The sequence below is a fragment of the Tiliqua scincoides genome, chromosome 1 (assembly GCF_035046505.1).
Source record: "Tiliqua scincoides isolate rTilSci1 chromosome 1, rTilSci1.hap2, whole genome shotgun sequence".
Classification (NCBI taxonomy): domain Eukaryota; kingdom Metazoa; phylum Chordata; class Lepidosauria; order Squamata; family Scincidae; genus Tiliqua; species Tiliqua scincoides.
In genome coordinates this window covers 232,844,039-232,860,792 of record NC_089821.1, presented here as the reverse complement: position 1 = coordinate 232,860,792, position 16,754 = coordinate 232,844,039, and the positions used below count along the sequence as shown (strand labels likewise).

At 41.7% G+C, this 16,754-nt stretch overlaps 1 protein-coding gene across 3 annotated transcripts in view; it reads right to left on the bottom strand.

The window, feature by feature from the left end:
• SDCCAG8 (SHH signaling and ciliogenesis regulator SDCCAG8) overlaps positions 1 to 16,754 on the bottom strand; it is a 150,644-nt gene that overhangs the window by 90,229 nt on the left and 43,661 nt on the right. For all 3 annotated transcript variants that reach the window (XM_066617459.1, XM_066617466.1, XM_066617477.1), the window contains 2 exons: positions 15,911 to 16,027; positions 5,237 to 5,379 (listed from right to left, as the gene is read on the bottom strand). In XM_066617459.1, the coding sequence (XP_066473556.1) occupies positions 5,237 to 5,379; positions 15,911 to 16,027 (260 nt within the window). The remainder of the gene's footprint in view (positions 1 to 5,236; positions 5,380 to 15,910; positions 16,028 to 16,754) is intronic.

Genomic DNA, 16,754 nt, shown 5'->3' with positions numbered 1-16,754 from the left:
GAACAAGTGGAAATCTTGTCCTCAGAAGCAGCAATTGGTTGGGGCTCCCATGTACATTTGTCACATGATTTTAGGTGCATACAATTCATAGAAGAGAAGAGGCTAACCTGTAGTGGAAATGCAGAGACCCTTTTAGTTACATGTAAAACAGCCTTAAGCCACTGATACAAGCAACAACTGGGTATTGGGGTTAGAGTGAGCAGAGTTATTGTGGTTTATATGTATGTATGTCACACTACATTTGCCATTTGAAACAGAGTAAACTAAAAATCTGTGGAAGGAAGAAGGTTTACATTAACATCAAGGTTTTCAATACTTCCCTATCACTTTGATTACAGCACACCCACTTCTTAAAAGCCTTCACTGGCTTCCTGTCCACTCCTGTTTTAACAGAACCTTCTGGTCCTTTCCTTCAAACTTCTCCATAGCCTTGTTTTTCCTTACCTCTCTCTTATCCCGCAACACTCCTACCCATGTCCTCTGCTCCCCCAGCAACATCACCCTCAGTCTCCTGCCCCCCCCAAACACCCCCTTCTACTTTGCTGTCCATTAAGGCCTGGAACATCCTTCCTGATCACCTCTTACTTCCTTTAAATCCCTCCTCAAAACTCAGTTGAAGTCTTTGGCAGAACACCTCATAGTACCTCTACCTTACTGCAACTTCACATTAAGTTTACCTCTACCTTACTGCAAGTACCTAAAGGCCTGATCCTATTGGGCTTCAGCGCCCGTGGTACGCTCATACCGCTGGCCCAACAGTTGTAAAAGTGTTGTAAAAGGCATGGGTGGACAGAACTGGATGGGGAAGGGGAGGCCCAGGCAGGGACCAAAGATAGTGGAAGACTCTGCCGCCATAGCCTGTGCCCCCTCCCAGGCCAGGAAGCCTGACATGAGCCTCAGTTCTATGCAATTTAAATAGCTGGCGCAGCTCAGAGAAGATCCACTGGAGCTACAGCTGTGTTACTTGGGCTAAGGGAACACATTTAGGCGCTCCTATCTTCTAGGTGCTGAGTCAGCTTAGGACTAGGCTGTAAGTTGGTTTATTTAAAATTTTTTGTCCCACATCTTCTAGCTCCAAAGGGACCACCAGCATCCATCCAAAACAAGCAAAATAAACAAAAACATAAAAAACACACACCAGAAGGGGGGCACAAGCAAATACATAAGTGAAAAACAACCAAGGGAACAAGGAACCTCAGCTCCAATAAGAACCCTATACCTCAACAATTCTGAACTTCAGCTCGACGAGAAGAGCCAAATCTGAATCTTCCAATTAAACCAGATGTGAATTCCAAGGAGACTTCTTTTAAAGGAAAATAACCAATGGAACCTCCTAATTATTCAAAGACTGAACTTCACTGCTGTTAACAGACAACACAACACAATCCCGCCATGAAAGTAATATACCTCTTTTGATACTACATTCACTCCATAAGGAAGAAATATGCAATCTGTATTTCTTATGGCTTAAGCCAGTGGTTCTCAAACTCTCTGGGAGAGTTTGAGAGCCACTAAGTTCTTGCGTGGGCTGGAGTGGGGGAGGCATCAGGGGTGGGGGAAGGTAGCGGTGTGATCCCCAGGATTGCACCGCTCAGGGGGGCTGCAGGGGCTTGGGTACACATACCCAAGCCCCTGCAGCCTCCTGGGGTTGCGGGGAGCCCATCACGACCTGCAGCAGGGCTCCCCGCAGCAGTGAAAGTAGATGAGGAGCGATCGCGCCCCACCTCCGCTAAAGCAGAGTTGAAGGCATACTCCTTTCAAACCCTGCTCCTCCACAACTGGTATTCAGAGTCATTCTACCTCTAATCCTGAAGGTAACATATGGCTATGATGACTAATAGTCAATAACAGACATGTCTTCTATGAATTTTTCTAGTCTCCCTTTAAAGTCATTCAAGGTAGTGGCCATTACCACATCTTTCGGTAGTGAATTCCACTTCTTAATGATGCACTGTGTGAAGTTCTCTCCACTGTTCATTCTAAATCTCCCACCAATCAGTTTCACAGGACTGGCCCTAGTGTTGTGACAGAAGAAAAACACTTCTTCTACACCATAAAATGAGACATCTTCTAAACACTGCTTATAAAATTTCAATCATATCCTCACTCGATTGCTTTTTTTCTAAACAGACATCCTCAAATGTGCCATTAAAATATGACAGAATTAACTGACAACATTAGTTACATTCATACAATATTAGGAAGCAAAAACATAGTAAATTTGTGCTTGCGAATGTACCCTGCATTGTAATTCAGGACGATGTAATTCCAAAATGAGGTGATGGCATGGAGAAGTTGCTGGACACATTATAAAAGGACATTTCTTCATAAGGAAATACAGCTCATTAGCCAGTTTTTAGGTAAAAACAACAGGGTTGAAACAGAAAAAGTGCATGAGACAGCAAGGAAGTAGATAAAGAAAGAAGGGAAGAGGGGGAAAAAAACAGTGGTAGAAGAGGTGAACGTGAGTAATGAGAAAAAGAAGAACAAATAAAGCAATTGACAGTAGGCAACACAGAAGCTGCAAGAGGTTTATCATCTGGAATTTGGTCTCTTTTTCCTTTTCCTCATTACCACAGAATTACAAATCATTGTCTAGCTCTCAGACAAACTGGAGAGGAATTGGAGAGAATGAGGAACATGTGTACACTATATGTATAAGAAACATAATCCCTTGGAGAAAATAAATGGACATGACAAAACCCTTTTCATTCAAGCATAGTGTCTTTTCCAGTGGCTGTTGCAGGTGTCTCTTCTGCATCATTTTTTTTTTTTAAGACTGTAGTCCTTTGGGGATGATTTGTTTTGCTATGTAAAACATTTTGTGAACTACGTTTTGTTGAAAAGAGGTATAATAGTGAGCAGTGAAGTGGCTAAGTTTGCAGACGACACCAAACTTTTCCGAGTGGTAAAGACCAGAAGTGATTGTGAGGAGCTCCAGAAGGATCTCTCCAGACTGGCAGAATGGGCAGCAAAATGGCAGATGCGCTTCAATGTCAGTAAGTGTAAAGTCATGCACATTGGGGCAAAAAATCAAAACTTTAGATATAGGCTGATGGGTTCTGAGCTGTCTGTGACAGATCAGGAGAGAGATCTTGGGGTGGTGGTGGACAGGTCGATGAAAGTGTCGACCCAATGTGCGGTGGAAGTGAAGAAGGCCAATTCTATGCTTGGGATCATTAGGAAGGGTATTGAGAACAAAACGGCTAGTATTATAATGCCGTTGTACAAATCTATGATAAGGCCACACCTGGAGTACTGTGTCCAGTTCTGGTCGCCGCATCTCAAAAAAGACATAGTGGAAATGGAAAAGGTGCAAAAGAGAGCGACTAAGATGATTACGGGGCTGGGGCACCTTCCTTATGAGGAAAGGCTACGGCGTTTGGGCCTCTTCAGCCTAGAAAAGAGACGCTTGAGGGGGGACATGATTGAGACATACAAAATTATGCAGGGAATGGACAGAGTGGATAGGGAGATGCTCTTTACACTCTCACATAATACCAGAACCAGGGGACATCCACTAAAATTGAGTGTTGGGCGGGTTAGGACAGACAAAAGAAAATATTTCTTTACTCAGCGTGTAGTCGGTCTGTGGAACTCCTTGCCACAGGATGTGGTGCTGGCGTCTAGCCTAGACGCCTTTAAAAGGGGATTGGACGAGTTTCTGGAGGAAAAATCCATTATGGGGTACAAGCCATGATGTGTATGCGCAACCTCCTGATTTTAGAAATGGGTTAAGTCAGAATGCCAGATGTAGGGGAGGGCACCAGGATGAGGTCTCTTGTTATCTGGTGTGCTCCCTGGGGCATTTGGTGGGCCGCTGTGAGATACAGGAAGCTGGACTAGATGGGCCTATGGCCTGATCCAGTGGGGCTGTTCTTATGTTCTTAATAATAATACTATGAGAACTTGTAAGATAGGAAAAATTATATCACTGAAGAGATAAAGAAGCAAAAGCGAAGACCGTTATTAAACCCATTCCACGTCTAACAAATACCCAACATTCAGCAGAATAAAACACACAACCTTATTGTCACATATACTCACCACTGCAGAAGTATTATTTAGTCATTAATTTTGGCAAACTTGAATTGCATATTAGTTGGATGCTTAACTTAATTAAGCTTTTAGTATCCTTATTAAGAGTGTGGAAGTTTTTCAGGAAATTATCTACAGTTTGGATTTTCTCCAAGACACCACACAGCTTCATAACTTGTATGATTAGCTTTAGGAAGGCAATTGGTAAACCATTTGGTTAACTATCACAACAAATCATTATAAAAGAAGTTCTGCAAAATCCAAACTTTAGCTGTCTTAACAACTTACCCAAAACTTTTTTCAAGTTCATTAACCTCTAGCATATTTGTTCTCTAAATACAGGCTGTGAGAAGGGTGTTTTTCTCCCCATCTGCTGCTAGACCATGATCTGAATTTACACCATTTTTTTTTTTTAGAGGATGGTGTGATCATTTAAGAGACAAACTACAATCTCCTAAATGAACCACCTATATTCATCAGCATGTGCATGTACATATGAACACACACCTCTTACATGTAACTCCGTTCTACCTAATACTTCATACCTTAATGTTTTCTGGCATATCTGAACATCAGGACACTTTCTATTACAAATTTCATGTCCTCTAAAGAGACCACTGCTATACATGGAACCCACTCTGATTAAAAGCTATATAAATTTACTATTAAAAGAAATGAGCAACAACTTCAGAAAGAGTTTTGAAAAACCACAAGCTTCTTTATAATGTGCATAACATGACTGCTTTGTGCATCATCCATTTTCTCTGAAGAATATATGAGTATCTGACTGTTATCTGCAACAAGGAAGGTGATATTTGCTTTTGGCTTTTATCTGCCAATAGAGACCAATGTACTATACAATCTCAATCAGTGCCTTAAGCAAGTGCATCCATGATTTTGAAAGAATAACTGGGTTCACATAACTTTTACTGACTACAATTGTTCTAAGATGACATTTCACAACTTTCTTGTTTGAAAAAGTACTGCAGAATGAACTGGATGAATAGATTTAGTGTTATCTTTACTGAATCCCAGTCACACTTCATCTTGTCTGGATGTTTTACTCACGACATCTTCACTTCTAATCTGCCTGAAAGCTGTGCAGTCAGTCGATCTGCAACAACTGTGGATAAGCTGCTGGCAAAATTAGCAATATGAAATTGAAATTGGTCCTAAGGCCCAATAAGATGAAGAGTACCTGGCAAGGTGCAGTTGGTGGTCAGCTTTCCCCAGAAGCTCTGTTAGTTTTATACATTCATCCTTAGCTCTTGCTGCATCCTGCTGTGCTTGTTCCCAACGCTGCTTATTTTCATTGAGTTCCATTTGTAATTTCTCTATTTCCTGAAAAATATAGAGAGAAATACAGAAAATTCAACAACACTGAATATCTAGTTTCATTCGGACATCATAAAGAAAGTGATAAACATCACAAAAATAGAACATGTTGATATTTTATTAAAAAATTCAAGTGAACTGTTCCTTTATATTTTGCCTGTAACAAAAACTAATAAAATAGAACTGTGACACAGTAGCTTAAGAAAGGATGGATTAAGCCAGGAAACTGCATTGTTTCTACTGTTATTTAATTTTTTCCTCTGCACTCAATGCTATTTTTAATTCAGTATGAATTTCCTAAAACTGACATAGCTACCTGTAAAACAAATGCACTCATCTCAGCACTCATACAGAGAAAACTACCCTGTTAAACATTATAACATGAAATAATTACACTCTTAGTTGTTCTTAGTTTGTAAAGGAATTAATGGTTTTAAATGAAAATTACATCCATTTTTACAATTTGTGATCAAAGTAATTCAGGAAGATGCAGATCACTCTCACTTTCACCCTATTTTTCCGCTTTGCATTGTGACCCTGAAAAGCATTTTTAAAAACCCAAAAACAAATCCTCAGACATTTGTTTAAAATGAAAAACAAACAAAATTTGACAACTGTCAGCTAATGCCAAGACAACCTCATAATTTCAGACTATAGGCATAAATATAGGCTCTGATTATTTTCTCAAGGGAAATGTCTAAAGTGAACAGATGGGCTTTATACGATCCCCTCAAGATAAATCAACTCAGGTTCTGTCGGAACAACAAAAAAGCAAATTTTAACATGAAGGGACTTTTGCTGAAAATGGCCTCCCTTTACCTGCCAGATGTTTGAACCTCAGGATTTAAGGCAATACTATATCTGCTAATCTTGACTGTGTACAGGTAGCAGCTTCACAGTGAGCTTGGACCCAAGTATCCCATGATAAAGTTTTTAATATTTTTTTACAAATCATGACTTTCACCAGAACATCACAGAAGCATGTATTTCAAACACTTGCTTAGTATTCTTTGCATAGTCTAAACCAACTTTAGTAATGAAAAAGTATTTCTAACTGTTCCTTAGCACTTACAATTTATGTATGCAAATCAAAAAAATGTGAATTCCTGCAGCAAAATTAGTAGGAAAAAATAAATGCAGTTTTAGTAAAAAAAATCCTGCACTACAAACCAAAGGCAAAAGGAATAAAGAGGCATAATGGAACTTTCAGGTCTACACAGGGCATTCCACAGCCATCATAGATTGACCACCTACAAATTTACCCTTGCTCCAGCTAGATACAGAAATAGAAAGCAAAACCCTATTTATTAAAAGGGGGTTTGAAAAGCTTGAAAAAATAATAAGAAAGAATCAATTGCTAGGCGATAAGAACATTTATATATTTATTAAAATGATTTCTATTCCACCTTTCCCTCCAAAATTAATGGAGCACTCAAGGCAGCATACAGCAAAGAGAAAAACACAGTAAAATGCTAAACAAAACAGAAAGGGAATATAAACTGAGAACTGTAAGTATAAAATCATGAAGAATACAATAAAAAAAATCAAATCAATATATTATCACAAAGTGTCCAAGCAACTAATTAAGAATGGGAGGCCAGGTGGGAATGATAGGCAGCCCTTGATGGGCTATCAGGGAGGGGGGCAGCTCTGAATCCCACTGGAAGGGAGTTCTATACTAAAGGTGCCACCACAAAGAAGATCCTGCTCCTCGCTGCCATCAATCTGAACTCTGTCAGAGGCAGGACATGAACCAGGACATGCACCCCTCTGCTGTTACACTCTTTACATTCAGCAAGTCAGTATATTCTATCTAGTACAGTGCGGCCCATTTTACTGCTAATGGGCTTGGCACCACAATCCCTAAGGGTGCAAATGTGGGAAGTAATTGGTAGTTACATGGTGATGTCACTGCCAATTACTTCAGGGTTCTGAACCACTGAGGAGATGGTAGAAGAAGCAGGTGGAGGAAGTGGTGGGGCTTTTTGATCTCCCTGCCACACCATTCTGGCTTCTCCCAGAAGCTGGAATGGTACAGCAGGGAGACAGAAAAGCCACTGAAGCAGGAGGAGGTGGTGAGTACAATGGGGTTTCTTGAGGGCCACCAGAAGAGGCCTCATGGACTACATGCAGCCTGTGGGCCGCATATAAAGTAATAAAGTAAATAAAGTAAATCTGCAAAGCATGTACCTGCTACAAAAACATTTTGAAGCAGTCATATGTAGGTAAATGAAAAAAAAGGAGAGCAGCAGCGAAGGAACAAAGTAAAGGGGAGGCCTTGAAGTAACAGTACTGACAGTAATGTGTTTCAAGCTGATTCTTTTCAAGAACAGCTGGATCAGTTTCAAAGAATTATCTCAGAATTATGACCACATTTTAGGTTTTGAGCTTCCAGAAGGGAACTCAAAAAGTGGAGTACTGATCCTTTAAACCTGAAGAAGGTGAGTAATAACTGAAATAAGCACTAAAAACTTGCTGAGTTACAGTTGCCATTAATCCTGTCTGAAGTAACAGTGAGCATAACCTTGCAAATGTTAACAGGTATATTTAAACCTGTTAATTTCAGTGACAGTGAGTTAAATTCATGCTTAACAGTGCAACTGTTAAGCAAGCCAACTGTGCTAACTCAGAAGTTCTACTGTGTTTGGTGGAACTTACTCTAAATCAAGTGTGTTTAGGATAGTAGTCTAAGAGTCCAATCCTGTGCTCGGTAGCATGGCTCTGTGCCACCGAGTACTGTTGCAAACGTGCCATAAGGCTCGTTTGTGAGCCTCACCGCCGGGCACCTGCCCGTGCTAGCCAAACGCCATGGTACGGTAAGCGGGTCGGCATGGAGCGTTCTGGGGAGGAGGGAGGCCGTCGGGAGGCGAGCTGGGGGAGGGAGGGAGGCAGATCCACGGAGCTCTGCACCACAGGATCCAAGGCGCTCATGGAGGGCTCCTCACCCTTCATGAGCGCCTTTACTCGGCGGTAAAGTGAGTAGTCCCATTGCAGGGCTGCTTACCTTACCCAGGAGAAAGGGACGAAAGTTTCCTTCTCTCTAGGCGCCTCCCGAGGTAGCCCGGGGCACGCAGGATCCAGTGGCAGCCCTTCTCGGTGCCGCCAAGCCTGGGTGCCCTGGGCAGCTCAGGATTGGGTTGCCCCTCCTGCTAAAAGCAATGAGAGAAAGTATTTAATTTTGTCTGCATTTTTCCCCAGTTTGGATTAACTGTCTTGTAAAAGTAGTAAACATTTTAGTTTGGGCTGCACCAGGACTGCAATCTAAAATAATGGTTAGTTACAAATAAAGTGCTATCTTTATACAGGATTTAGCTTTATAAACAGAATAATAGCCAAAGGAATCTTTTACAAATCTCTCTGTTGACAACTGGATCAGTTACCAGTTAAAACACACATTTCTATCATTTCATTGACATTTTATAAGACCAACAAATGTTAAATGTCTGACATGCAAATGGTAATTACTAACAGAGTACTGTAGCTGCTGAGAATACTTTGATTGCTAGCATCTCCCTAGTCCTCTGCAGTATATGTATGACAGGACAATTCATCACCAGCCTAAAGCACCTCTTCTGTCAACAATAACTAAGAAATAGGATGTGCTCACTTTATAAGGCAGGTATTGTAGAGGTGAAGAAGAGCAAGAACATCACCTCATGAATTCAAAGTGTGTCCCAGAGCACCATGCAACATCATACATGACTTCGTAAGCAGCTTCACTGATGGCTCTCCATATAAATTGAGCATGTGTGACGCAATATTACTAAGATTGTCCACAGAGTTGATCTGTGGATCACTGGCATCGCTAGGGGGGTGCAGGGGGCGCGGGTCGCACTAGGTGACGCACCAGAAGGTGATGCGCCCTGGGGGAGGATGTGCTAACTACAAAGCGTTAGGACCCAGCCTGTCATGCCATACACCATTGGATGCAAACTGGCCAGTGGAGTGCAGTGCAAAAAACAGAATTGAAATAGCTCCTTTTGTTCAAAAGTTATGGCCAAAAACCAGAAAGAAAAAATGAATAGAACCCTAAGGAAAGTGAAAGTGAGCCGTATCGTGCGTTTACTTGCAAGTAGGCATACTTGCCATAGTCCATCAGAAAGGGCAGGCTGAGAGGAATCCAATGACACCAGAATGGTCCCGATCCAATGAATGCAGCCCCCAAAAAACACCAGAGAAGCTCCCCCCTCCCAGCTGCGAGTCTGAGCCGGAAATGAAGCCACATGGTCGCGTTTACTCGCAAGTAGGCAAACTTGCCTTAGTCAAGGCAGGCTGAGAGGCTTCAAGGACATCAGAATGGTCCTCATTCAATGAGTGCAACCCCCAGAAACACCGGAGAAGGAGGTTCCACCCTCCCAGCTGCCTCCTTCCCAGTCTATGGAGCCTTATGGAAAGCAAAGCAGCCTCACACTCATGTTTACTCGCGAGTAGGCAGGCGTGCCTTGGCAGGTGTTCAGGCCAGGAAAAGGGGAATGTGAGGACACCAGAAGGGTCCTGATCCTATAGAGCTGCTCCAGAAGGCAGCCTACCCCCCTAAAAACGAACAAAAAAGAGGCTTGAATGGTAAGGGGAAAGTTTTCTATTTTGCACTTGCAAAGCCAGGTGGGTCTTTATTCTGATATGCCTGAAATAGAAGAACTTTAAACTGGGCACTGGGGAGGGCTGGAAATCTCACTGATTCTTTTTGGGGGGTTGTTACTGCAGGCAGACTACAGAGTAAGCCCCATTGACCACTATGGGACTTACTTCAGAGTAGACATGCATAGGCTTGGGCTCACAGGCTACAATCCTACCCACACTTTCCTGAGAGTAAGACCCATTGACCACAATAGGACTTACTTCAGGGTAGATTCACTTGGTGGAACAGGACTGGCTCCCCCTTATTTAATTATGTGTGTGTGTATGTGAGACTCTACCAGTTTTCAAAATCACTAAAATTGGAATTTGGAGGAATAATACCATCATGTTATATATCAATCAATGCGCACTTTCATGCAGAATGCAATGAAACAATCCACATTGAAATATCTGTGTTCTAACAAAAGGTATAGTCAAAAAACCAGTGGGGGCGGGCGATGGTACATCACCACGCTCACCTGGGGTGTTGCCCCGCCCACTGCATGGGGTGATGCGCAGGCCTCCCGCACCGGGTGCCACGAATCCTAGTGACGCCACTGCTGTGGACAACTGAAAGAAATGCTTTAGCTGAAAGAAATGCTAAAGTCTGGATTCAAATGTTCCCCTCTGGTATACCAGATAACTCTTCAAATTGTGCTACTCAGGGTGACTGCCTAGTCTTGATCACAGTGTCAAGTCGCATTGTGAAAAAGTTCCACACAATAATTTTCACAAGCATTTGATTTTATAGATCCTTTCCCATGGACCATAAACTCACATGGGTTGCCTTTTCAGCAGTGCCACTTCTGCCAAGCAGCTGAGAGACATTCTTGGTAGAAACAGCACTGATAATTGGGCTCTCCCAGCACCATCTCTCTCTCTCTCCCCCCCCTTCCTCCCTCTTGGTTTGCCCCTTCCACTGCAGTGTCCTTTGCCTTTTGAGGCCTTCTTCCATATCTCCCTTCCAGAGCTTTGGCAGAAGCAGCACTGCTGAAAGTGTGGCGCTGGGAGAGCCCACTTATCACATGGGCCAGATAAAGAGCTTCTGCAGGCCATATCAGGTCCATGGATCTTATGTTAGACATCCCTGATTTAAACTATTGTTTACATAAAAGTGAAGAAACCCTCTACAAGTCTCAGAGTGAGTGCTCCCTCCACACTTTCATACATGAGACAAGACTGAAATTTTCTGCTTTCACTTTTGAATAACATTCAAACTTAGGAACCGTGGTTTGTTCAAACTATGGTTCGCAAATAAATTAAGATCAGTTTGATTCTAATATAACAAACCACATTTCCTGCGGTTTGGACCTAATAGATAACTCTGGTTCAAAAGTGGAAGCAGAAGCTTTCAACTTCCTTCGCTCATATGCAAAAGGAGCAGGCGGACTACACAAGCTCAAGGCTTCTTCAGATTTATTTGCAAAATGAGAAACCATGCTTTGTTGTCAATCTGAACCATGGTTCTAGGTTCCTGTCTGTCCACTTTTATTTCTTCTTCTCATACCTGTGCTTCCATTGACATTGTCCCTCTGAACCAAAACACATCTTTCAAGCCACTTCCCACTCTTCAAGTCCTTCCTCAAAGGAGCAAAGATTTAAAACATTTTCTTTAGAAATCACATCTTATCTTGCTGTCCACTTGTCTCCTCTTAGTCACTCAACTCACTGTGTAATCTGAGATAATGTCTTACATTCTATTATCCTGACTATTGACACAAATTATAAATCTTATGGGCAACATCACTTCTATATATTCTGTATCAGTCTACCACATTCCTGACACTAAATAATTATTTATATCACAGCACCACTAAAAGAAACATTTCTTGGCAAATGTAAAGCAGTAAGTCAAAGAATCTTTGTAAACAAGATTTCATGGAGCAAGAAAAAGTGTTCACTCACAGTACTGGGATTTGGGTAGGTCACAACATTATTAAACATTCACATAGTTTTGCAACTAGAAGGCAGGGACCCAAGGATTCATACTGCTCATCCTATTGGCTGAGTACTGAAGGGTGTAAAGGAGAAGGAAATGCAGCTTAATAACTGCTCCCCTTAGCCAACAGCAGTTCACAACAAAATAAATGTGCAATCCAAACAGTTTTAGATGTGCAGCAGCGGCTCGCACAGGAGAGGCGGCGGCTTGCACCCTCTCGCAGCAGGAGAAGAAAAAGGGGCATCCGCACAAGGGCTTGGACGCTCCTGCTGTTGCCTGTCCCACATGTTGATTGGGCGGGCAGCCAGCCAGGCAGCTTGAGAAGCCTGGAAGAGTGGGCTGAACATGGAGGGAGTGAGGGTGAGCGGCGAGAGCGAGGAGGGACTGAGAGTGAGCCTGAAGGTGGAAGCAGGTAGGAGCCAGAAACAGCCACCTGGAAAGGATCCTGGAGAGACCCTTTTCGTTGCCAGCAATGCCCCAAAGTGACCCTGCCTGCGTTGCCTCCCCTGGCAAGGCTTTGGCTTTAAGGGAATGGGTCACAATCCTATCCACACTTACCTAGGAGTAAGCCCCATTGACTATAATGGGGCTTACTTCTGAGTAGACATACAGAGGCCTGGTCGCACTCTTTCTTGAATACATGAGCAGCCAAGTGATGCTTTCCCCCCCACCTCCTCCCCTCCTGCTCACACATCCCCCATCATCACTGCAGTTAACCCCTCTGACGGTCCCTCCCCACCCCTCCCTCTTCTCCACCTTCCAAAGTCCAGAGTCAGTTGCCTCCTATTCTCTCTCCCCCCACGCCAGTGAATCCTGCACTTGTTTCAGCCACATGTTCTCACTGTCCCTCCAGTATGCTCAGTCTCATCTCTCTTTGCCAACACCTCCTGGCATATCAGAGCATATCAATTGATAACAGTTTGAACAGACCTGCTTCAAAATCTTTCCGGAAACCACATACACCTCCCCCTCCAAGTTTTTTGGGAATTTCTTTCATTGTCATGTAATGATCTAAGGTTGCAATCCTAACCACACTTTCCTGAGAGTAAGCCCATTGAACAAAATAGGACTTACTTCTGAGTAGACCTGGTTAGGCTTGTGCCCTTAGTTATATTAATTAAATTAATAAATTAATTAAACTAATTAATTAATTACATAATAAAGTAATTAAAAACTACAAGTGTGCCTTGACAACTTTAGGGCCTTGTCAGTGTGCTGTGAGCTGAACAAGGTTGAAAATGGCTGGAATAGAGGGTCATCAGCAAAGACCCAGCATGTGCCTGGGCACTTGAGGCATACAAGAATATTTCAACAAAGATCATGTTCCCCAGTCTTCCAAAAAGAGGCGGAAACCACAGGTGTCCCCTGGAACCTGCAGAGAATACTTTCCTGGGCCTCCCCACTGATATCGGAAACCTATAGTAAGTATAGGATTCTTCGTAGCCCCCCTCCCGCCTATTACTTTGTCTTTGTTGTTAACCCTGGCACCAAGACAGCATGGTTTTTGCTTTCACAGATTGCTAAAAATCCTTCTTTTATAGGTCGCTGAAACAGGAACGCAACGAGCAGGCCGGCAGCTGAGACCATAGAGGCAGAGACTGCCAGAAAGTTAACAGGAAGAAGGGTTTCTTCTATCTCCCTCTATCATGCTGTCTGCCTGCCTGCTCATCAAATTCTTGTTTTAGTGACCTACAAAAGCAAGATATTTTTGCTTTTACAAAAGGTTTCCCACCAGTATTTGGCCATGGAAAGAGTCAACTGTGTTTTCTACCTCACATAACATGGCTGAAGGAGAACAATTGGCTCTTCTGTCTAAGGAGTTAAACAGAATGAAAACTCAGGATGAGGAAGTGTTTTAATACAGGTTGGACATCCCTTATCAGGAATTCTAGAATCCAAAGTATTCTGAAAACCACAACTTTTTTGAGTGCCAGCACGATGCCACAATGAAAAATTCCACACCAGACCTCATGTTAGGGGTTGCACAAAACACCAAAAATTACAAATATTGTTAAAAAATTACCTTCAGGTTATAAGGTGTATATGAAACAAATTTTGTGTTTAGACTTAGGCCCCATCCCCAAGATTTCTCATAAGGAATTTGCAAGTATTCCAAAATATGGAAAAATCTATCCAAAATGGTTCTGTTCCAAGCACTTGAGTTATGGGAAGCCCAATCTGTATTTTCACAAGCAATGCTTTATAATATGCTTTGGTCATCTATTTCACAGTGGATACAATCCTCACACTACTGGTATAATGCAGATATGCAGAATATTCCAGTGAGGATCATCTTACTGAATGCCATTTGCCTGCCCTAAGCTTGCAGTGATATGTGTGTAGACAGGACATTAAGGGAGTGGGAAGTACGTGTACACCACCAGTAATCTCATTCCAACTTTTTTCTCCATGTGCCTCCCAAAGAGAAGGAAGATAGGGATAACGAAGACAAGCACAGATCTCTCATTATCCTTAATGATCCACCATAGCACCTGCACGCATACTAATCAGCAGTGCACAGATGAGATTGTTGGGGGAAAGGACTCTGCTGAGCCCTGTTGCGAACCGCCTCACAGTTTTTGACAATGTAAGTGAATCCTTCTCAGTGCATTTATTATCATCACCAATTACTAACAGTACTGAGTTGGGTCCAAACTCTCTCCAGCTGTAAGTACTGTCTCATGTCTCTGCAAAAGGAGGATAATTTTTGGCAATTCCCAGATGCCCTCTTCCCTACCTATCCCTTTGCGAGGGTACCACATTATCCTTGAGAGTCCCCACACCCCGAGAGGCAGATTTGGGGGGGGGTGTAGAAAGGGGGAATTGCAACTTGTCGAAAATTGTGCCTTCCCCCTCTTGCACTAGCTCAGAACTGCTTTTATGCAAGAGAGACTGAATCCAAGTGGTTGTACTTGAGAGAAACAGCTGCCCACATTATAGTTAATAATTGCCATTATTTTTCAATTAGTTGAAAAATGGATTTATCTGCATATTTACATTTCATTCAACATTGTCCATAGTTCTCATTCTACTTGTATGCTATGTTATAGCTGCAGTGTACCCCATATGAGGAAAAATAAGTGTTCTAACTCTCTCGAGAAATTAAAGTTGTAAAAAACTTTCAAGGTTTCTGTACTAATACATGATAACCAAATCGTTTTAAATAGTTTAGCCGGGGGGAGGGGAAGGTGTGCCCTTCATCAACTCAACAAAATATGTTAAAGCAGCATTTTAAATGGCAACTGGAAACATAGAAGTTTTAATTCACAATACTGATCTTCCAGAACCTTTTACTTCACTTGAAAGAGAAGAATTGTGATACAAAGCTCTGAGGTGTGGTCACAGCAAATTTAAACAGGTGGAAAGGTATTGTAAACATAGTATGGAAGGTTGGTATGGTATGGTAAACATATCCAACTTAACTGTTCCCTCAATAAGCTACGGTTTATCCCAATACCAAAGCTGATTAATAAGGAATGCCTTCCCTCAGCAATCCACAGAAAAATTCCTTAATCTATATGATACTGCAAAGAAGTCTATAAATTACCAACCTTAATCAGGAATAACTTAGTTGTTTTGACAGACTTTACCTAAATGTTGATTAATAAAACAGGGATTTTTTAATTTTAAGTAAAGAAAGGTAGAGAAACTATATTTTACCTTTCGATTTTAAAAACAAATTATTGTTAGTATTTGGTAGGACTTATTCTTCCTTTGAATTTTTTAAGATATTAAATAACAGAGGAACAACGCATTACACAATACAAATATATTGTGCATCAATATGATAGACATGTTAAGTTTCACATTGCTACTTACACCCATTATCTTTTGAGGGTTGAAAACAACACTCCAAAATAAGATCATTTATTTTATGTTGGCTTCTTGCCATTTAGAAGCAATTACAACTAATGGTCACTATCAGAAGCATGAAGGATTTAAATTTCTAGTAACAAGCTTGATCATTGTGATATCTCTTACCTGGTCTTTAATTTCAAGTTCCCTTATAGTTTTTGTCTTATACTCTCTGTGCTCCTTTTCTGCCTCATCCTTCTTCATTTTGGTCTGATTCAATTGATAACGTATTTCTCCACACACCTGTTAGATTGAATAGATAACAGCCTGTAGTTTTAGGACTCTACAGAGCAATATTTACAATGAGAGCTTTTGATGCCCCCTAGTGGCCATCAACTATATTTATTATATACTGATTCTCCTTGTACAGTACTGAACTTTGGTTATGCGGTGATGTCACTGAGTGCAAAGGATGATGCACTGCCCTCGTCTTGAATGAGTTCCCATAGAGAGGTAGAAGAAGATAGCACTCCACTTCTGAGGCAACCTGTTGCAGTGCTACAACATTATTTACTGGCGATATATTCACCCTTTACCACCACCATCATTTTCATTGTTTCTATCCTCCTCTGAAAAAGTGCTAAAAGAAAAACTTTTGAAGGGGAACACATAATCACAAAAGTCACACCACCACCCTAACTCTCCTTGTGTCAAATAATCCCCAAGTAATTTACCGTCAGAAAGAATCGCATTTCCAAAAATAGTTTTGCATTGCTTTTCACTATCTTACAGATCATGAGATGTGAACTTTATAGTCCTTGTTAAGATGCAATCAATCTGCTTCAATATGTTCTACTTAACACACTTAATATAAAAGTTCAATGTAAGCTTCTTTATCAACAGCTGCTAAAACTATAGTTTTGAATGGCATTCTGTATGAGGACTGTTCATTCAGAAAAAAATGTTTCTGCAAAATAAATGCATGTCCCATTCCTCTTTCCTTGCAGGGAAACCAAATGTTTTTCTTAAG